Genomic DNA, 22990 nt, shown 5'->3' on the forward strand with positions numbered 1-22990 from the left:
TAAACCAAAAAAGAGAGGAACAAAAAAGCAAACTGGACATAATGTCACACCAAACTCCAAAAATGGGCTGGACAAAATTATTGGCACCCTTAACTTATTATTTGGTTGCACACCCTTTGGAAAAAATAACTGAAATCAGTCTTCCTATAACCATCAATACCCTTCTTACACCTCTCAGCCGGTATGCTGGACCACTCTTCCTTTGCAAACTGCTCCAGGTCTCTTATTGGAAGGGCGCCTTTTCCCAACAGAAATTTTAAGATTTTTCCACAGGTGTTCAATGGGATTTAGATCTGGACTCATTGCTGCCACTTCAGAACTCTCCAGCGCTTTGTTGCCATCCATTTCTGGGTGCTTTTTGATGTATGTTCGGTGTCATTGTCCTGCTGGAAGATCTCGGACGAAAACCCAGCTTTCTGACACTGGGCTGTACAGTGCGACCCAAATTCTGTTGGTAATCCTCAGATTTCATGATGCCTTGCACACATTCAGGGCACCCAGTGCCAGAGGCAGCAAAACAACACCAAAACATCATTAAACCTCCACCATATTTCACTGTAGGTACGGTGTTCTTTTCTTTGTAGGCCTCATTCCATTTTTGGTAAACAGACTGATGTGCTTTACAAAAAAAAGTTCTTTCTTGGTCTCATCTGTCCACAAGACGTTTTCCCAGAAGGATTTTGGCTTACTCAAGTCCATTTTGGCAAAATGTATTCTTGCTTTTTTATGTCTCTGTGTCAGCAGTGAGGTCCTCCTGGGTCTCCTTCCAGAGTTTCATTACATTTAAATGCTGATTGATCGTTCGCACCGACACTGAGCCTGTAGGACAGCTTGAATATCTTTGGAACTTGTTTGGGGCTTCTTATCCACCATCTGGACTATCCTGCGTTCACACCATTCAATTTTTCTCCCAAGTTGGGTCCCTGATATAGTGAAAAATGGTCAGTCTGAGAATGGCTTGGTAATACTAACATAGGCTTAGTTAGTGTAGTAAGATAAAAGTAAACATAAGAATATGCTGGGAGATCACTACGGGGCCCTTGCAGTTCCACCCTGATCCAAATGAAATAGTATAATTAGTATCTGCACAATGGATATATGAATATACACATGTAAACTGCTTGGTAAGTTAGAGAAAGATAATACCTAGCTTTGCAAGGTGAAGTCCTGTAGTAGCAGTTTATAGTTACATATGAGTTTGCGTGGTTATAAAATTAATTAGTCCAAAGTCTTAGCCTATGAAAAAAGGTGAAAATAATTAGCAAAATTGCCAATGTGTGCTGTTCGGGGTGAGTCCGGAATTCCTGTAGAATAAACAATAATATGCAATATTGGCACTGTGTGCCTTTCTCAGTTCTTCTATATCTGCATAGAAAAACTGAGAAAGGCACACAGTACCAATATTGCATATTATTGTTTATTCCACAGGAATTACGAACTCACCCTGAATGGCACGCATTGCTAATTTTGCTAATTATTTTCACCTTTTTTAATAAGCTGTGACAGACACTTTGGACTAATGCATTTTCTAACCACGCAAACTCATTTGTAACTATCAACCGCTACTACGGGACTTCACCTTGCAAAGCTAGATATTATCTTTCTCTAACAGAGTTGCTACACTATCTTACCAAGCAGTTTACATGTGTATATACATATATCCATTGTGCAGATACTTATCTCACTTGTTTTTAGCTACTTTTATTCTTTTACCATAAGTGTATTTTTATACAATTTCATTTGTATCAGGGAGGAACTGCTAGGGCCCTGCAGTGATCTCCCAGCATATTATTATGTTTACTTTTATCTTATTGCACTAATTAAACTAATACAGTAGTGGATAATAAATTATCCCTATGCGAAGGATAGGGGATAAGTTATAGATCGGGGGGGGTCCGACTGGGGCCCTGGCAGTCTGCAGGAAGGGTGCATTCTGTCCCCGCATCATGTGGCGGCTGACAAACCCACTCCATGTATCTCCTTCCAATAGGGGATGTTATTTTCCACTACAGTAAACCTATGTTGTTATTATTAAGCCATTTCCAGACTGATTGTCAATTTTCTACTTTGTCAGGGACCCCACCTGGGGTCCATAGAAGCTTTTGAGGACTGTGCCCCCCTTTTTTTCACTTGGTAAAGTAGTATGTTTAGCCACTAGCAATAGGAACATCAACCTTAGGTACTGTGTCCCAGTGGCGTCAGAATCAGCAAAAGGGTAACTTCTTTTAAAACCCTTGGGAATAAAATGAATCTTCAATGGGCACTTTCAGATACAAAAACTTTTGATATGTTGTATAGCATACAAAACCAACAGATTTTGCAATTGCTTTCATTAGAAAATTTTCAGTATTTCATACTGAAAAAGACAAACAACTGCCACCCTTGCCTGCTTGGACACATACTAGTCCTGCTGTGTCCATGCATCATCACCTACGTCATGGACACACTTCCTTGATTGACAGCTGTGTGCGCAGGGCTCACAGCTGGAGGAAAAATCCTCCCACTGTCAGCTTGCGTCCTGCTACTGTCAGTGAGGACAAGCTGGGAGTTGTAGTTTTGCTAATGCTAGGTGAGATGTGAGCAGACAGCATACTGAGAGAGGGGGCAGAGACCTGCACAGTGAGGCCACGCCCCCTGTGAGGAATTCAGACTAGTGAGCTAAATTAAAAGTGTAATAAAAAATAAATAAAAAATTAAGGTGCTAGACACATAAAAGTTAGATGTTCATGGTCAAAATTAGGTACGGAGTGATATATAAAAAAAAAAAGAGAAAAAAAAAGTTTTTTGTTGGATCTGGACGCTTTAAGCTTATTCATCTTTAACCTCTTAAGGATACCTGTACGACCTGAGCCCGGTGTGAAAAACGGGGTCATGCCGTGACCCCGCATCACACCGGTTCGGTCCCGGCTGCTAACGATAGCCGGGACCCTGGGCTAATGGGCTAACAGCGTGCGACACCGAAGTTGACTGACGCGTCTGAAAACGAAAGAAAACGCTTCCCGGCAGCTCATGTTCCGATCATCTGGGACGCAGGCGGAGGTCCCCTTACCTGTCTCCGCCGCGTCCTATCGGGGTTCGATTGCTCCAAGCCTGAGCTACAGGCTTGAGCAATCGAGCCCCTATCTTGCTGATCCGTGCAAAGCTCTGGCTTTGCAGGGATCAGCATAAGAGATCAGTGTGTGCAGTGCTATAGGTCCCTATGGGAGCTATAGCACTGCAAAAAAAAAAATATATATTATATTATATATAATAAATAAATTTAAAAAAGTTAAAGGTCATTTAACCCCTTCCCTAATAAAAGTTTGAATCACCCCCCTTTTCCCATAAAAAAAAAAAAAAAAAAACTGTAAATAAAAATTAAACATATGTGGTATCGCCGCGAGCGTAAATGTCCAAATTATAAAATGATATCATTAAATTAAACCGCACGGTCAATGGCGTACGCACAAAAAAATTCCAAAGTCCAAAATAGCGTCTTTTTGGTCATTTTTTATATCAAAAAAATTTATAAAAAAGCGATCAAAAAGTCGGATCAACACAAAAATGGTACCGTTAAAAACTTCAGAACACGGCGCAAAAAATGAGCCCCCATACCGGCCCGTATGTGAAAATTAAAAAGTTACAGGGGTCAGAAGATGACAATTTTAAACGTATAAATTTTCCTGCATGTAGTTATGATTTTTTTCAGAAGTGCGACAAAAATCAAACCTACCGTATGTATCGGTGTATAACACGCACTTTTTAGGCAAAATTTTTTAGCCTAAAGTCTACCTGCGTGTTCTACGCCGATAAGCCGCTGCAGTTCAATGATTTAAAGCAGGAGCTTTAAAGCAATGAACTGCAGCGGCTTTGCAGGTGCTGAGACCGCCAGCGCTGCCGGCTTTTCTGCCCCTGCCTGCCCTGGGGTCTAGAGCCCTGCTGCCGGCCGTTCTCTCCCCCTGGCCATCGGCGCCGCTGCCCGTTCTCTCCCCCTGACTATCGGTGCCGGCGCATAATTACCTGTTGTCGGGTCCGCTCTGCTTCAGGCCTCCAGTGTGCGTCCCCTGCGTCGTTGCTATGCGCTGCATGGCGCGGCGGTAACATGACTAATGGCACTGCAAAGTAGAATTGGTGGCACAAAAAATAAGCCATCATATGGATTTTTAGGTGCAAAATTGAAAGAGTAATGATTTTTAGAAGGTGATGAGGAAAAAATGAAAATGCAAAAACGGAAAATCGCTGAGTCCTTAAGGGGTTAATAATCTTGTCTGTTTTCATATACAGGAAAGGAGGGTAACTTGCGGTCACCAAATACTCCAATCATGGATTGCTCACGATATTTTGAGTTGTTCTAAGGTCTCGTTAACATTGCTGTCGGACTCCGCTATTTGGTGTTCCGTCAGCAATTCGGCCAGAAGGATGGGAATTTAGCAGAGAAAAAAAATAAATTTGTGCAAGCACTATTTATTTCTCCATTAAAATCCTGGAAAATTACCGGGTCACTGATGGACCCCATGCAAGTAAATGGGGTCCGTCATGACCCGGTAGCAGCAGTTTGAATCAGACCCATTCAGGTAAAAAAATTATCAGACCATTAACGGGTTGGATGCAAACTGCCGTGTGAACCTAGCCTAACACATCTAATTAATTATTTAATCTCATCTGAATTAATTAGAAATTTTGTGTCTAGAATCCTCGAGGAATGGGGGCTATCCACACATTACCACTACCACAGATACCCTTATTAGGGAAGGCAATAAATGCAAAAACACAAGTGCCATCCAGGCACAAAAAGGCATATATATCTCTAATATTAAGACATAACTTTTATTAAATATATCCTAAAATGACGTAAATATTAAAAACTCCTATGTTGTCACGGTTTGGAAAATCAACAGTAATAACAATGTTAAAGAGTATTGGAAAATGTTTAACTCCAATACTGAGGCTACTGCCCCATCATTGTGAAAAATGAGATAATGTTAGATGTATTAGCCTAAGGCTGCAGTCCATTGGGCAATTCATGTGACAACAGTGATTTTTTTTTTAAACTGACAGACACTGCCACCTAACTAGTTTCACTCATATACATGAGCTTCCTCAGAGGTGCAGGCTTGTGACTATCCACACATTCACCCCTGTTTACATCCTAATGAGAAACTCAGTCATCAAAATCTGAAAAAGAGACCACCATAAATCTTTTATGAGCCCTAGTGGATGTTGATAGAACAGCGAGACTGGAAGAAGTGGATTTTGCAGCCTGAATTTCTGAACGTCATTTTCCGAATATCTTTCATCTTTCAGAGACCATCTTAGCAATACAATACAAGCAGCTTATATGCCAATACTGCAGATTGCTTATTACAAATTAGGGCTGCACAATATTGGGAAAATGTGAGATTGCGATTATGGAAGAAAATGTTGCTATTTCAATATGCGATTGCAATGAAATAAACAAATTGTGAAATCCCCCCCCCCCCTCCCCCAATTTCATATAGCCATTCCCCTCAATCCATAATATGTAATTAAAGGAATGGCTATGAGGGAAATTAGCTATATGATATGAGAGGGAACAGCCATCTAAGGGGAATATAGGCTATATAAGGGGGGACAGGCTTTATGAAAGAATGTTTATATGAGGGGGGACATGGGCTATATGAAGGGAAATGCCTATATGAGGGGTGGCGAATATATGGGGGGGGGGGGGGAGGGGGAACGGCTACATGAGGGGAAATATAGACTATAGGAGGGGGACCAGCTATTTGAGTGGGAATATAGGGGAAGATTTTATCAAAACCTGTACAGAGAAAAAGTTTGTTAAGTTGCCCATAGCAACCAATCAGATCGCTTCTTTCATTTTTCAGAGGCCTTTTCAAAAATGAAAGAAGCGAGCTGATTGGTTGCTATGGCAACTCAGCAACTTTTCCTCTGGACAGGTCTTGATAAATCTCCCCCATAGACTATAGGAGTGGGGCCAGCTATATGAGGGGGAACAGCTAAATTCATATAGCCATCCCTCCTCATAGCCATTCCTCTCATATTGCCCATGTCCAGACGCCTCATACAGCCCATGTCCCCTCCGTATCATTATCAATCATTTGAATATGAAATGGGGAGGAATAAACTTAATTCTCCCTTCCCATTTCATGTGTAGACATGCTGCACTGTAGAGGCTGTAATGGGCTTGTTTGAGACAGAAAATCCGAGGGAAGAACGGGTAGATAGAAGGAAGAGCCTTTATGGAAAAGAAGGGATTCCCGGGATCTCTTCTCTGGTCAGATGTGACGTCAGAAGCCATTCATGCGACCTGCAACAGACCCCGGAGGCCGGCAGGTGCCTGAAGATGACTGACATAACTCACTGCCACGGAGGCCTCCGGGCCTAGCAACACCACAGCCTCTTCACCTGAATCGGACTGTGGAGGAACTGCATGGGCGGGATTGGAAGGCAGATCCGGCCCATCTCCCCTGCATAAACATACCTGGGCACTGCAAGGAGAGATAATGGCCGGAATTCAACTCTGAATACCAGACAGCCTCAGAACCAGATTTAACTGGTAAGAAAAAAAAAAAAAAAAAAAAAAAAAGCTTCTTTGCAGATAATATATTTTAAAAATATTATAAGAATTTGGAAATACAAATATCACTAAAAATTAAAATAGTACTAAAAATATCACTAAAAATAGTAGTAACCTGCTAAAATATTACTAAAAATATTTTGCTCATAATCCAAGCAATATATATTTATAGAAACAATAAATTGTTTACATAAATATTGTTTATATAAATGTGAACTTTCAGGCCGATAGATGTTAACTTATACCGATATTCTGTGCACTTTAAAACAAAAAAAGGGCACAATCCATCATAGACAGGGACACATGAAAATTTAAAACATGCAGAATTTGGCACCAGTGGCACATTATTTTAAAGAACAAAAAAAAAAAAAAAAACGGAATACCCCTTTAGGAATGAAAAACACACACATAAAAAAGGTGTCTGGTCATGGGTTAAAGGCTATGAACACCTTTCAACTGGATGCAAATGCACAAATTTGTTGCTTATAAGGGCCTTATTACATGGTGTGATTATTGAAAAAATAAATAAATAAAAAAAATAAAAAAAAGAGGCCAATATCACCCTTTGTAATGAGGCCAATGATCAGCTGGTGAACGAGGAAACACTTGTTTGTTGGCCTATTGGTATTAGGGGAGGTGCACCTGATGCACAAACATTCCAACAATCAGGCGGGGAGCCCTCGTTGCCCAGAACTTAAGCAGTATAAATGAGATGTGCAATCATTTACAGTGCGGATCGGGTCATCTAACAGGGATCTAACATAGATGCACAGGGGTGTGGAAATTTTATAAAAAACGACTTGTCCACGGGTCTAAAATGGAACAAAATCTACTTGTCCCTCATGACAATCCACTTGTCCGGGCCAATTTTTGCTTTTACGCTCTGATTTTTTCCTCCTCACCCTATAATAGCCATAAATACCTACTATAAGGATACCTTTTAATTTTTCAATAACATTCTCTGAACAAAAAAAAATAAAAATTTAAAAAAAAAATAATAGATAGATATATATGGAAGAGATATTGAAATAGTAAAAGATAATTTAGCAGATTTGGTGGTTTTTCTTTTCTGCGCCATTTACCTTGTGGTTGAGATAACATGTTAGGTTTATACTTTAGGCCACCTGATTACAGCGATACCAGATTTGTATCGTTTACGTCATGTTTTACTAATTCTGGACTTTTTCTAATTTTTTTAATTGCCATTTTTTTAACCCTGTAGCTTTATTTTTTTCCCACATACCAGGCTGTATGAGAGCTAATTTTTTGCGCCATAATCTGTTTTTTGTATGGGTACCATTTTGGTATTGATCTGACTTTTTAATCGCTTTTTAACTTTTTTTTCTGGGATATTATAAAAATTGCAAATCTGTGGTTTGGTATTTTTTTTACATTTACCCTACGGGATACATAATGTTATATTTTAATAGGTGATACAATTAAGCACGAAGTGTTCATTTTTATTATGTTTGCATGTTTTTATATAGGAAAAGGGGGCGAACTTTTAACATGGAAGGGGTTAAAGGAGAACTACGGGATTGAACATTTGATCCCCTATCCTAAAGGATAGAAGATAAGTTTCAGATCGCGGGGGGTCCGACCACTGGGGCCCCCCACGATCTCCCGTACGAGGCCCCGGCTCTCTGCCTAGAGAACGCGTGTCGACCACCGCACGAGGCGGCGGCTGACACGCGCCCTCCATTTACTGCTATGGGAGAGCAGAAGAGCTGCCTTCGGCAATTTCCGGCTCTCCCATAGCAGTGTATGGAGGGGGCGTGTCGGACGCTGCTTCGTGCGGTGGTCAACACGCCCTCTCTAACCAGAGAGCCGGGGCCCCGTACGGGAGATCGCGGGGGGCCCCAGCGGTCGGACCCCCGCGATCTGAAACTTATCCGCTATCCGTAAGATAGGGGATAAAATTTTCAATCCCGTAGTTCTCCGTTAATGCAGCGGTCTTCAAACTGTGGCCCTCAAGATGTTGCAAAACTACAACTCCCAGCATGCTCGGACAGCCAACGGCTGTCCTGGCATGCTGGGAATTGTAGTTTTGTAATATCTGGAGGGCCACCGTTTGAAGACCACTGGGTTAATGTGTGTCTTTAAAAAAAAAAAAAAATTTTATAAAAGTTTGAAACAATTTATTACACTTATATGAGGAATTAGATTCCTCAGACAGATGAATAGAGTTCTATTGAACTCTATTAATCTGTGTGCTCTGTGATCCATTGATAGAGCCTGGTCCAGCCAGGATCTATCAATGACAGAGCGGGACAGCAGGGAAGCAGAGGTAAGCCCTCCGACTACCTCTATAGTGGATCTCTCCCCCCCCCGCGATCGCGCTGCGGGGGGGGCGAGACAGCCCACTAGCCCACCAGGGAGCATTCACATGTCCCTTCAGACGCCGCTGTCAGCGGCGATCTAAAGGGTTAATAGCCAGCCGCGGCGATCGCCGCATGCTGGCTATTAGCGGCGGCCCCCGGCTACTGAGAACAGCTGGGGGCTGCAGAGTATGGAGCTGGACGGAATCCCGAGCCCGCTCCATACAGACTGCAGAGCGCCGCATGCATCTCCCCGTGCAGACGTGCCTCCTCCCCTCAGCTCTCCGAAGCTACAGCTGGGGGGAGTGAAGGCAGAGGACGCAGATCTGCACATGGAGCAAGAAGCCACGCCCCCTCATCTCCCCCCCGCAGATCTGCAGAGCAGGGGAAAGGAGACAAATCCACAGCTTCTCATCTCCCCTGCTCTGCTTCGGAGAACACAGTTTTTTTTACAGACGGGGGCTGCAGAGTATGGAGCGGGCAGCCCGCGCCATACAGACTGCAGATTGCCGCAGCGCTTGTCAGGTCCGGGCTAAGGGGCGGACAAATTCACCTGCCCGGCACCCAAAACTGCATGTCCCGGGCGTCTGGCAATAGAAATTCCACATCCCTGATGCAATAGAATAAAGTACCTAAATTGTAAAAGGCCTAAAAACCTTCAAGGCTTAGAACAACTGATCACATTTTTTCCTAGGCATACCTGACATTGGGATTTCCACCATGTTGCAAAATCAGTGTCAAGCATCTCAAGGCACACTCGTTCTCCTTTCCTGAAGCAAGGTGAATGGCTGCAATGCCAGTAGAAAGAACTAAATTCGGATCTGCTCCATTCTTCAACAGATTTTCAACTTCCCTGAGAAAAGATAATATAACCACAAATCTGTATTTTCATTAATTAACCCCTTAAAAACTGAAAATTTTTGCAAATTTGACCTGTGTCACTTTATGCATTAATAACTGAGATACTTTCACCCATCGAATTGATTCTAAAAGTTTTTTCGTGACATATTCTTCTTTATTTTTTCGTGACATATTCAATGGTATATGATTGCATAAGTGAATCATTTCTTTGTAAAAAATAAAAAAAATCTACATTTTATGAAAAATTTGCATCAAATTTAAAAAGACCTGCCTGTAAGGAAAATGGTCATGCCAAATAAATGACATTAATTCCCATATACGATGAGGGCAATTTATCATTTCTGTTTGTGGTAGACTAGTTTTACAGTCAATTTTCTGCTTTGAAAGTGCTTACATGCGTCAAATGTATTAAATGGCGCAAAGCAAATGATCAGTTTATAGTCAGCCAGGTAAAATTACCTTAGAACGGGACAATTTTACACTGAAATGAAAAGTGGCTGTGATAAGTGCTACGTCTTGCTGTATTGCATTGCTGACCCTCTGCTTACCCCTATAACCTTTTTCCGTATACAGGGCTGTTTGAGGGCTTATTTTTCTTGCCATAATCTATAGTTTTTAGCAGTACCACTTATGCATGCATGTTCTGGTCACTTTTTTGTGTTTTTTCTTTCTTAGATGTGATGTGACCAAAAATCAGCAATTTTGGACAGTATTTTTTTTCACTTTTACGCCATTCACCGTACGGGACCATTAGCATTCCTGCACACAGCGATACCAAATATGTTTAGACCCGTTTGGCCCGGAAAAGCCATGATTCACTGTTCAGAAGTAATCACTGTTACGGGAGGGTCTCAGGACTCCCCTGGGTGATAGATAACAGCAGCCATTCCAACCCGATCACCTCGTCCAGAGATGCAGTGATCACAGAACTTTTGGTTTATAGAAATACCCCATAAATGACCCCATTATAAAAACTGCACCCCTCACAGTATTCAAAATGACATTCAGAAAGTTTGTTAACCCTTTAGGTGTTTCACAGGAATAGCAACAAGGTAAAGGAGAAAATTCTAAATCTTCCTTTTTACACTCGCATGTTCTTGTAGACTCAGATTTTGAAATTTTACGAGGGGTAAAAAGGAGAAAAAGCCCCCCAAAATTTGTAACCCAATTTCTCTTGAGTAAGGAAATACCTCATATGTGGATGTCAAGTGCTCTGTGGGTGCACTACAAGGCTCAGAAGGGAAGGAGTGACAATGGGATTTTGGAGAGTGAGTTTTTCTGAAATGGTTTTTGGAGGGCATGTCACATTTAGGAAGCCACTATGGTGCCAGAACAGCAGAAAACCCCCCACATGGCATACTATTTTGGAAACTACACCCCCCAAGGAATGTAACAAGGGGTCTGCTGAGCCTTCACACCCCACAGGTGTTTGACGACTTTTCGTTAAAGTCGGATGTGTAAATTAATAAAAAAAAATCCCCAAAATGCTGGTTTTCCTCCCAAATTTAAAATTTTTACAAGGAGTTATATGAGAAAATGTCCTCCAAAATTAACCCCATCTCTTCTGAGTATGGAAATACCCCATATGTGGATGTAAAGTGCTCTGCGGGTGAACTACAATGCTCAGAAGAGAAGGAGCACCATTGGGCTTTTGGTGAGAGAATTTGGTTGGAATAGAAGTGGGAGGCCATGTGTGTTTACAAAACCCCCATGCTGCCAGAACAGTGGACCTCTCCAACATGTGACCCCATTTTGGAAACTACACCCCTCACAGAATTTAATAAGGGGTGCAGTGAACATTTACACCCCACTGGCATTTGACAGTCTTTGGAACAGTGGGCTGTGCAAAGGAAAAAAAAAAAAATTTTCATTTTCACGGACCAATGTTCCAAAAATCTGTCAGACACCTGTGGGGCGTAAATGCTCCTTATTACAATACGTAAGGGGTGTATTTTCCAAAATGGGGTCACATGTTTGGGGGGGGGGGGGTCTACTGTTCTGGCACTATGAAGACTGAGAACACATGTGGCCTTCAATTTCGGACACATTCTCTTGCCAAAATCCCAATGGCGCTCCTTCTCTTCTGAGCATTGTAGTTTGCCCGCAGAGCACTTTACATCCACATATGGGGCATGTTCTTACTCAGAAGAAACGGGGCTGCAAATTTTGGGGGGCTTTTCCCTATTCTCCTTTGTGAAAATGAAAAATGTAAGGTAACACCAGCATTTTAGTGAAAACATTTCTCTCTTCATTTTCACATCCAACTTTAACAAAAATTTGTCAAACACCTGTCGGGTGTTAAGGCTCACTATGCCCCTTGTTACATTCCGTGAGGGGTGTAGTTTCCAAAATGGGGTCACATGTGGGTATTTATTGTTTTGCGTTTATGTCAGAACCACTGTAAAATCAGCCACCCCTGTGCAAATCACCAATTTAGGCCTCAAAGGTAAATGGCGCGCTCTCACTTCTGAGCCATGTTGTTGGCCCGCAGAGCACTTTACGCTCACATATGGGGTATTTCTGTACTCGGGAGAAATTGCATTACAAATTTTGGGGGTCTAACATGCTGGTGTAGACCCCAACTTTACCTTTTCATAAGGGGTAAAAGGAGAAAACGCCCCCCAAAATTTGTAACCCAATTTCTCCCTAGTACGCAGATACCCCATATGTGGCCCTAAACTGTTTCCTTGAAATATGACAGGGCTCTGAAGCGAGAGAGCGCCATGCGCATTTGAGGCATAAATTGGGGATTTGAATCCGCCAAAAAAATACCCTACGGCAGTGTTTCCCAAACAGGGTGTCTCCAGCTGTTGCAAAACTCCCAGCATGCCTTGACAGTCAGTGGCTGTCCGGCAATATTGTGAGTTGTCTTTCAACAGCTGGAGGCTGTTTTGGAAACCGTGCCGTACAAGACTTTTTTTTTTGGGGGGGGGGGGGGGGGGCAGGGGCAGACTGTGTAGGGGTATATAGTGTTTTACTTTTTATTTTGTGTAGTGTTTTTAGGGTACATTCACACCGGTGGAGGTTTACGGTGAATTTCTCGCTGGGAGTTTGAGCTGCGGCAGAAAATTTACTGAATCTCAGACTTGCAGCTGAACTCGCTGTAAACCTCCGCCTGTGTGAATGTACCCTGTACATTCGGGGGGGGGGGAGGGGCAAACCTCCAGCTGTTGCAAAACTACAACTCCCACCATGCACTGACAGACCATACATTCTGGGAGTTGTAGTTGTGCAACAGCTGGAGGCACATTGGTTGCGAAACATAGAGTTTGTTACTTAACTCAGTGTTTCGCAACCAGTGTGCCTCCAGCTGTTGCAAAACTAGAACTCCCAGCGTGTACAGTCTCAGTACATGCTAGCTGTTGTATTATTGCAACAGCGGGAGGCACACTGGTTGCAAAACACTGATTTAGGTAACAAACTGTTTCACAACCAATGTGTCTCCAGCTGTAGCAAAACTGCAACAATCAGCATGCATTGCCAGACGAAGGGCATGCTGAGAGTTTTAGTTTTGCAATAGCTGGAGGCACACTACTACAACTCCCAGCATACCCCTTGGTAGTCTGTGCATGTTGGGAGTTGTAGTTATGCAACAGCTAGATGCACACTTTTTCATAGAAAAAATGTGCCTCCAACTGTTGCATAACTACAACCCCCAGAATGCTCAGACTACCAAAGGGCATGCTGGGAGTTGTAGTTGGAACTCCTGCTGTTGCAAAACTACAACTCCCAGCATGCTCTTTGGCTTTGCATGCCGAGAGTTGTTGCTAAGCAACAGCAGGAGATGAACAGGCCTCACCTCCTGCTGTATGCTGCTGCCCCTGTCACCACCACCGATCTTGAGGGGACCCCCACCTGACCAGGGCAAAGTATTTTATCCCCACCGGCGCCGATCTCGATCCGATCGCCATCCCGATCACTGCCCAGCAGGTCAGTGATTGGTCGGTCATGCCGACCAATCAATCACATGATTGTGAGACGGCAACCGTGCCACCTCACTCCTGCTGGGTAAGGGTAAATGGGGCTATTGACCCGGAATAGCCTCAAATCGCATGTCTGAATTGACAGGAGATCGCCGATATGGGGGGACCTCAGGACCCTCCTGGGAGCGATATGCTGGGATGCCTGCTGAACGATATCAGCAGGCATCCCGGTCCGGTCCCTGCCCGGCGAGCAACAGGGGCTGGAAGAAGGGCGTACCCATATGCCCTGAGTCGTTAAGGACTCGAAACGGGGGCATATGGATACGCCCTGCATCCTTAAAGCGCAACTGTCATGAAATATTGGTGCAATAACCTGCACACAGCCTTTGTACTGTGTACAGGTGGAGGGTATAGCAATATTTTTACCTCATATTTGCAGGCTTTCATGACTGCAAAAAGGAGATTTTTATGCTTACCGTAAAATCTTTCTCGAAGGATCCATTGGGGGACAAAGACCATGGGTGTATGCTGCTGTCACTAGGAGGCTTGGCACTATGGCAACCAGAAAAGTCGGCTCCTCCCAGCAGGGTATACCCGCCCACAGGCACCTGAGGTAATCAGTTTTAGTCCCAGAGCAATAGGAGAAGACCGACAGGTCAAGAGAAAACCACAAACTGTCCGAGCAACCAAGAGAAAAGGCAACTGAACACCTTTAGGACAGATAACTGAAATAGGAACACCAGAAAAGGATGGGAGCTGGGTCCCCCAATGGATCCTTTGAGAAAGATTTTACGGTAAGCATAAAAATCTCCTTTTCTCTAATCGGCTCCATTGGGGGACACAGACCATGGGACGTACCAAAGCAGTCCCTTGGGTGGGTAAGGAATCAGACAGGAGGACGGTTGGACCACCTCCTGCAACGTCTTACAGCCCAGAGTAGCATCAGCTGATGCGAAGGTATGAATCTGGTAGCCCCTTGAGAAAGAGTGCAAAGACGACCACGCGGACGCCTTACAGAACTGCAAGGCTGAAGCCGCGGAGAGCCCAGTATGCCCCGAAAATCGGGCGGAATGAGCCAAAACCCTGAAGGGTGGGATCTTCTCCTTGTAGCGTTAAGCTTCCGAAATGGTTATCCTGTCCGACGACCACAACAGGTTGTGGAACAAACGCTTCCAGTAATGTGAAAGGGGCCGGACAAAAGGACGGTAGGACGATGTCCTCATTGAGATGAAAAAGTCAAAACCATATCAGGTACGAAGGACGGACCTGGACGGAAAACAAAAAACTCGTCCTGGTATCAACCAGAAAGGGAGAACGATAGGAGAGAGCTGCCAGCTCTGACACCCTCCTAATAGAGGGAAGAGCAATAGGGAACACCACCTTCTGGGGAAGGAGGCGAAGAGAAATGTCCCCGAGAGGTTCAAAAAGGGGGGCCTAGCAGGGCAACTAAGACGAAGTGCAAGTCCCAAGTGAAAAAAGGGACTGATAAGAAGGGGCAGCTTGTGCCACTCCCTGAACCAGGTTCGGACATGAAAATTGAACGCCAGAGGACGTGGAAAAAGAATGGAAACTGCCGAACCTCTGACCCCTAAGGGAGCTGAAAGCCAATCACGACCAGATAAAAAGGCCGAGTTTCACACCAACAGAAATAAGACCGCCAGGTATGGTGGTAAATCTTTGCAGAGGAAGGCTTGTGAGCCCTCAACATTGTACGAACCACATGGAAAGAGAAACCGCGGGTCCTCAGAAACGCCATCTCAACAGCCACGCCGTCAAAAGCAGAAACGGTAAATAGGGGTGGCACAGGAGACCTGATATAGAAGGTCTGGACGATAGGGAAGGCGCAGCGGTAAGTCATTGAGGAGCCTGACCATGACGACGTACCACGCCCGCCGGGGCCAGTCTGGGCCACGAGAATGGCGGGAACGCCCTCTGCTGTGAGTTTCCTCAGGACCCCGAAAAGAGAGAAAGGGGAGGAAACAAAAAGGTAGGGCAAAGCCCGACCAAGAGAGAGGAACACTGGTTGTGGCGGGACATGCAGAGGTCCACGCCTGGAGCACCCCAGAGGTTGCAGGTCACTGCAAACACCTCCAGATGAAGGGACCACTCGCCTTGACGGCTGAAGACCGGCTGAGAAAGACCACATCCCAGAGAAGCCCGGAATGAAGATCGCTGAGATGGCCAGAAACCTGAGTTCTGCCCAGAAGGGAAATACCCAAGAAGCAGGCAAAGAAGGAATTGCCCTAGGCCCCAACATGTTGAAGGGGAAAAGGGCCTCTAGGGGAACCAAGATCCCAGAAGGGCCGGTCTTTGAAAGCGCCTCCCCAGCCCGACAGACTGGCAAGGAGGGGCAGGAAGGAGCGCCCTCGAGAAAGCAGGGGGGGACAAAGCCACCATAGAAGGGACCGAGAGAGACAATGGAGACCTGTCTCACCGGAAGAGAATCACCAGTTGAAAAGGTCGGTGATGAAACTGGGCAAATGGCACGGCCTCCGCTAACCGACCCAGGGCGTCCATGCAAAAGCGAATGGAAACTGGAGCAGGGTGCTGAAGTCATCGGACTCTTGATAAGAGAGTCAGCCAATTGGTCGGCGGAGTCGAAAGCGGGCAGAGGCCGCGTCGAACTGGAGAGCCAAGGCCTGGAGGTTGAGACTAAGACCCTCCAGGATCTGGGCCCTGGCTGGAGCTCTGATCAGGAGGTTGTCCCAGTAAGGAATCACATAAACAGCTGTTGTCCGTAAAAGGGCTATCACAGGCGCCAGGACTGTGGTAAAGGTCCGGGGAGAAGTGGCCAGACCGAAAGGAGGGCCACAATAGAAAATGACCGTCCGGAACTGCAAAGCGGAGGTACCGCTGATGACCGGAAAAACAATGAGATGTGGAGGCAGGCAACCTTGATGTCCACCGAGGAACGAAAACTCCCTGTGAACCATGGACGCCAGCACCGAACGGAGAGACTCCATTAGGGATGGGAAAGCAGAAAATGCTGGCTGAGATACTAAGGAATCAAGATTGGACAAACAGAAACGCCTTTCTTGGGGACCACAAAGAGGTTGGAATAACCATGAAAATGTTTCCCTGAAGGAACCTGGACAATCACTCACTGGATAAAAAAAAAAAAAAAGGGGGCCCTGCCCCGAACTGCCTTCGCTAGAGAGGGGAAACCGGAGGGCCCAGGAAAGAAAAAGGCAATCCCATGGAAGGGAAGCAAATTCGATCCTGTATCCGTTGACTACCACATCCCTGACCCAGGAATCCTGAATGTGCCTGGTCCAGGCATCCTGGAAGAATAAGAGGCGACCAACCACCCGAAAAAGGTCGGCGGGTGGGGGGCCACCCTTCAGACCGAGGAAGGCCTGAGGGGGCCGCAAAACCCCCGGAACGGATAGCCGACCTCTGGCAGGGACACGTCCGTAAGGAGAGAGCCCCCTCCCCAAGAAGGCGCCTGGTTGGACCCTTTGTTGGTACCAAAGGTCCGCAGAACCGGAAGGAGGACTTACAACAGAAAGTGGTTCTGTGAGCCTTATCCAGAGGTAAGAAAACTCTTTTCCGCCAGTCGCCTCACTTCTAGAAGGCAGCGTCCACATTTCAGGCTTTAAGCCACCTGGAGGGACGGTGGCTACCAGGTAGCTTGTGGCAAAGGCAGCACAGTGGATGCGCATGGAAGCAGAACACAGAAAATCTCCAGTTGCGGAGCATCGGAGAGCTAGATTAAATAAATCCACCAGATGGATCTTGAAGACCACCCTGGCGGAGTTGGGAGACCATACTGAAAGGGCCTTCGACACCCAGGCAGAAGCAAGAGCAGGAAGAACCCGCTGTCTCAAAGGCAAAGTTTGCCAAAATCTCCACCCTTATGTCCGCTAAATCCTTGAAAGCAGCCGCATCAGCCAACGGTCGGAGTGGAGAAGATGACTGCCGGAGAAGAAGGACAGCCCGGACCGGTTCACTCTTCACCCGGAATGCCTCCGGACTATACAGGAAGCATGGATGGCCCGTACCACCCCCATTATGGGCAAGTTTAATTTTTTTATTGACTCGGAGGGTGGGGGAGGGGCCCGACCGGTATAGCTGTATGGGCAAAAATCCATACCGGTATACCTCCCAGCATCACGGTGGGGGGTGCGACGCGGTGCGGTGGGTCGGGGGCGCGGTGCGGCGGGTCGGGGGGTGGCGTTCGCGGTGCATTATCGGCTTATCGGCAAGGTAATTGCCGATACCGATAATGCCCAAAATCGTGATTATTGGCCGATAATATCGGCCATACCGATAATCGGTCGATCCCTACTCCGGTGGGCTGGAAAAGGTGACTACAGTCCTAGGAGACTCTTTCCTAGGAATGTATCCACCTTTTCCAGCCCACCGGAGCACCTGAAGGCTGAACTAATTTATGCAGGATAAGTCATCAACTGCCGAGCCGAGAAGTTCGTGACAAATCGAATTTACTGTAAGTTCGCTCATCTCTAGCCGGTATACCCTGCTGGGAGAAGCAGACTTTTCTGGTTGCCATAGTGTCAAGCCTCCTACTGACAGCTGCGTACAGCCATGGTCTGTGCCCCCCCCCCCCCAATGGAGCCGATAGAGAAAAAGGCCTTCATTGAAAGCCACTGACTGACGGATAGGCGTGGCGCGAGGTACGCGATGCCCGCCACCACCATGCCCACCCCCCATGCCTACCCCGTATGTCTGCGCTGGGACCTCTGTGTGATAGACACAGGTCCCAGCACATGCGCCCTTCAGCTAATCTAACCTACGCGCTGCTTTGTGTCATCCAGCAAGCGCTCGCTCCTGCCGCCGTCTACCTCCTCAGTGCGCCTGCGCAGAGCAGCACGCAATTAGGTTAGTTTTCCATACTAGGTGCAGAGAGGAAGCGCGCTCTCTGCACCTAGCACTGCGCAGGCCCACTGAGGAGGAAGACTGCGGCGGGAGCGAGCACTTGCTGGATGACACACAGCAGCGTGCAGGTTAGATTAGCTGAAGGGCGCATGTGCTGGGACCTGTGTGTCAATCACACAAAGGTCCCAGCGCGGACATACGGGGTAGGCGTGGGGGTGGGCTTGGTGGCGGCACACCTCGCGCCACACCTATACGACCGTCAGTGGCTTTGAATAAAAGCCTTTTTTGCAGTCATGAAAGCCTGCAAATATGAGGTAAAAATATTGCTATACCATCCACCTGCAGGCAGTACAAAGGCTGTGTGCAGGTTATTGCACCAAAATTTCATGACAGGGGTTAAGTTTTTATTTTTTATTTTTTTATACCTTACAGAATGGAACATTTGATTTAAAAAAAGTAATCTTTTAACTAGCACGATTACCAGCACTAGTCAACTCTTTTCTTGCTGGGCTAGAGCATACCACTTAACCCAGCAAGGGTTTACTAAAGCGGCAAACTATACAGATCGCTTACAGTAAGCCAGCAGTGGAAGCCTAGACTTAGAAGGTGAGGAGGAAAAGCCAAAGACACTAAAATATAATTGTCTGTGTTTGACCTTAACCCCTTAAGTACCAAGGCAATTAAGCTTGTACGACCCTTAGAGTACCTGTCACCAAACTAAACTTAATATATTGTTCCTTATGTAATTATAAGACATGTTCTGTTCCCTGATGCAAGTCAAACAGTTAGTTTGGTCTCCACTTAGACTTGCAGAAGTCCAAACTCAGGAAGTGCGTGTGGGGCATGGCAAGGCACAGCTCTTGCGAGCTTCAGTGACATCACACCTACTAGGGAACGCCCACTTTTTCCTACTGGGAGCTCATCCAATGTTAGCAAGGGGAAGGTATGATACACAGCTTTTTAAAGCTCGGGAAAAAAAATTTTTAAGGACAGAAGGGTTTTAGGTATAAAGTTTACAAAATAAGGTTTGATGACAGGTACTCTAAACACCAAGCACGTTTTTTTTCAAATTGGGGAAGCCCGACTTCATTTTAGGCCAAATGGATAAGGCTGTACTTAGTGCCTGCAAAGGCCAAAACCATACAGAACACCACCTAAAGTATTAATCTAGAGCAGTGTTTCTCAGGCGTGGTCTTCAAGTACCCCCAACATGTCATGTGTTCAGTATTTCCATAGTCTTTCACAGGTGATTTAACTGTGGTGATGCCTGATTCACTGACCATAATTATATCTCCTGTGAAAGACTAAGGAAATCCAGAAAACATGACCTGTTGGGGGGGTCTTGAGGACTTTGCTTGAGAAACACTGATCTAGACCAGAAGTGAGTACTTTGTATCCAGGGATGTGGAAATCCTATAGGCCGACGCCCGGGACAAGTAGTTTTGGGCGCCGGGCAGGTGAATTGTTAATAGATTTAGCCCTGTATCGGGCAGGGACAGACAGACTTCCCCCTTATTTTTCTTTAATGTCGGTGTGAGGCGCAGGAGCCGATGGAAGTTTACACCTCACACCAACTCTGAGCCTTATCTCCCCTCCCGGAGGATGGAGGACGCAGCTCAGAAGACACAGCAGGGTGAGAGAGGATGTTGACAGCTCCGTGCACAGCTCCATCCCCCGCACACAGCTCTATCCCTCCCCCTGCTCTGTCTAGACAGGACCTAATCCACCACGGGGCGGTTGCTTGTTTGCACGGGGAAAACACAGAGCAGGGGGGAGGGGAGAGAGGAGAGGACGGAAATCTCACCTCACACCGGCCGGGACTACAGCTCTGATGTCCACTCATGGCAGCTCAGGTGAGGAGACCAAGAATACAGGCGGCGGCAGGAAGGGTGGTTGTATATGTATGGTGTGAGTGTATGTGTGATGTGTGTATGTAATGTATGATGGGGGGGGGGCAGCGGCAGGTGTATGTATGATGTGTGCATATGTATGGTGTATATCAGTGTTTCCCAACCAGGGTGCCTCCAGCTGTTGCAAAACTACAACTCCCAGCATGCCCTGGGCATGCTGGGAGTTGTAGTTTTGCAAAAGCTTGGAGGCACCCTGGTTGGGAAACACTGGTGGATATGTATGGTGTGTGTGATGTGTGTATGATGTCTATGTGTGATGTGTATATAATGTATGATGTGTGTATGTAATGTATGATGTAGGGTGGGCAGCGGCAGGTGTATATATGATGTGTGCATATGTATGGTGTGAGTGTATCTGTGTGTATGTAATGTATGATGTGGGGGGGCAGTGGCAGGTGTGTGTATGTATATGGGGCAGTGGCTGGTGCATGTATGATATGTGTATGCATAAATGTTTTGTATAGGGGCAGACGGGCATTAGGGCAGTTGTGCCATCTAGTTTTATTTATTTTTAGTGGCACCCACACTAAATTGCACCCACAGAATCCCGCCCCCTTCATACTCACCCGCCAACCAAGAGTCCCACGGATGCACGCAAACACGCCCAAACCAAAACTACAACTCCCAGCATGTTGGACCATAACCTAAACTGTAGAACTATAAAGTGCAACATGCTGGGAGTTGTAGTTTTGGTTCGGGTCAGCTGCAGAGCCATAGGCTGCATCAGGGCATGCTGGGTGTTGTAGTTACTAACTGTAATTCCCAGTATTCCTTGACACAGCCTATGTCTCTGCAGCTGACACAAACCAAAACTACAACTCCCAGCATGTTACACAATAACCTTAACTGTACTATACAGTGCAACATGCTGCAACACCCACACAACCATAGGATGTATCAGGGCATGCTGGGAGTTGTAGTTATCTAGTAACTAAATGCAACTTCCAGCATTTTCTGACACTAAATGCAGCACACAAACTGGAGAAGCAGAACCCCCCCCCCCCCCCCCCCAGTAACACATAAGTCCCTATGAAGACTGAAAAATAGTGATTCAAATATTTTAAAAAGTGTGTATACATGTGAATAAGCCCCTTTCCTAATAAAAGTTTCCAATTTTCTTTAAAAATAATGTACAAAAATAAACATAAGTGGTATTGCTGCATGTGGAAATGTCCAGACTATTAAAATATGATGTTAATTAAACCGTACGGTGAACGGTGTAAATGTAAATAATTGTCCAGAATTGCTCATTTTTGGTCACTTCATATGAGAAATTTTTTATAAGGTGATCAAAAAGTAACATCTAGACTTTTCTGGGCTTGTCTCGGGTGTAAGAGGAGCTACAGCTCTCCGGCCGCTAATAGCCTGGCATGCTGCGATCGCCTATTAACCATTAGATTACCACTGTCAGCAGTGTCTAAAGGATCTTATATCCATCCCTGGTGGTCTAGTGGGGGGGGGGGGGGGGGGGAATCAGACTATTTTGGTGGAATTTATTTTATCTGCCAGGACAAGTGGATTTTCTTGAGGGACAAGTAGATTGTGTTCAGCTTTAGTCCCTTGGACAAGTAGTTTTTTTTAAAATTTCCACACCCCTGGTATCTATTCCAGCCACACAAAAAGGACTCAGGATTTCAGGACATTATTATTAAAATTATAGACCCAACTCCATGCCTGCAGAGGATTGAAGATGGTAGATCCATACTGCACCCCCATAAGGGACCACTTTTTAATAATGACACCCCTAATGTATTCACTTGGGTTAGTAGTGCGTTCCATGAGGCCTTTTTGTGTTAATGGCATAGGTCAGTGTAAAATATTTAAATGAGCTTTTTCCCATATGCATCATTTGTGGGATACATTTAAAAAAATATAGCTTCTGAAATGAGTGAAATGCACACCAAGTTTTATTACTCTGCTTGTCCCATGTTAGGGAGTACCCCCGCTTTGGCCACATTTGGTTGCATGGCCACATGGTGGGAACCAAAAAGGAGAGGAGCCCCATTTGGCTTTCAGGATATTATACAAATTATAGGCCACACTTCATCTTGCAAACCATTCTAGCTGTCAGAACAATTCTGCACCCCCAGAACTGACCCCATTTTCAAAAGCATTCACCTAGGGCAAAAGTAAGTACATTGAGCCCTTATTGGGTGGCTGGCATTATTAATATGGAAAGTCAGTGGGAAAAAAATTTAAATTACCTTTTTTTCACAAATTATTTGTGGAACATTATTTTGGTACATCGCTTCTGAAATGGAGGAAATGCGCCCCATATTTTATCACTGTTCGTCCCCGGCTGGACAGTACTCCAACTTAGGCCATATCTGGTTGCCTGACTGCCTGGTACAATGTAGAAGGGGAATAGCGCCCTTTGGCTTTCAGGACATTATATGAATTATAGACGCACTCTATGCCTGCAAAGGATCGGAGATGGCAGAACAATACAGCACCCCTACAAGTGACCCATGTGGACTGCAAAATTTTGGGTCTCAGAAAGAAAAATGTATTAACTGGACCAGGGACCGCTCTGATCGCTCCTTTGTGGTCGAATAGCAGTGACGCCGTCTGTGACAGTTTAAGTTC

General features: G+C 45.5%; 1 protein-coding gene across 10 annotated transcripts in view; it reads right to left on the reverse strand.

Annotated features, from left to right (window-relative positions):
- Positions 1–22990, reverse strand: part of ANKLE1 (ankyrin repeat and LEM domain containing 1) — a 113859-nt gene that overhangs the window by 83988 nt on the left and 6881 nt on the right. For 7 of the 10 annotated variants that reach the window (XR_008892144.1, XR_008892146.1, XR_008892147.1 and 4 more), the window contains exon 2: positions 9575–9754. Coding sequence is in view for 6 of the 10 variants with exons in the window: in XM_056570320.1 (XP_056426295.1) it covers positions 9575–9754 (180 nt within the window). In the remaining 4 variants the exon portion in view is untranslated. Of the gene's footprint in view, positions 1–3999; positions 4095–9574; positions 9755–22990 lie in introns of those variants that run through there. The other 3 variants (XM_056570330.1, XM_056570311.1, XM_056570360.1) reach the window with 3 other exon arrangements.

This window comes from Hyla sarda, chromosome 1, assembly GCF_029499605.1.
Source record: "Hyla sarda isolate aHylSar1 chromosome 1, aHylSar1.hap1, whole genome shotgun sequence".
In the NCBI taxonomy this organism is placed as follows: domain Eukaryota; kingdom Metazoa; phylum Chordata; class Amphibia; order Anura; family Hylidae; genus Hyla; species Hyla sarda.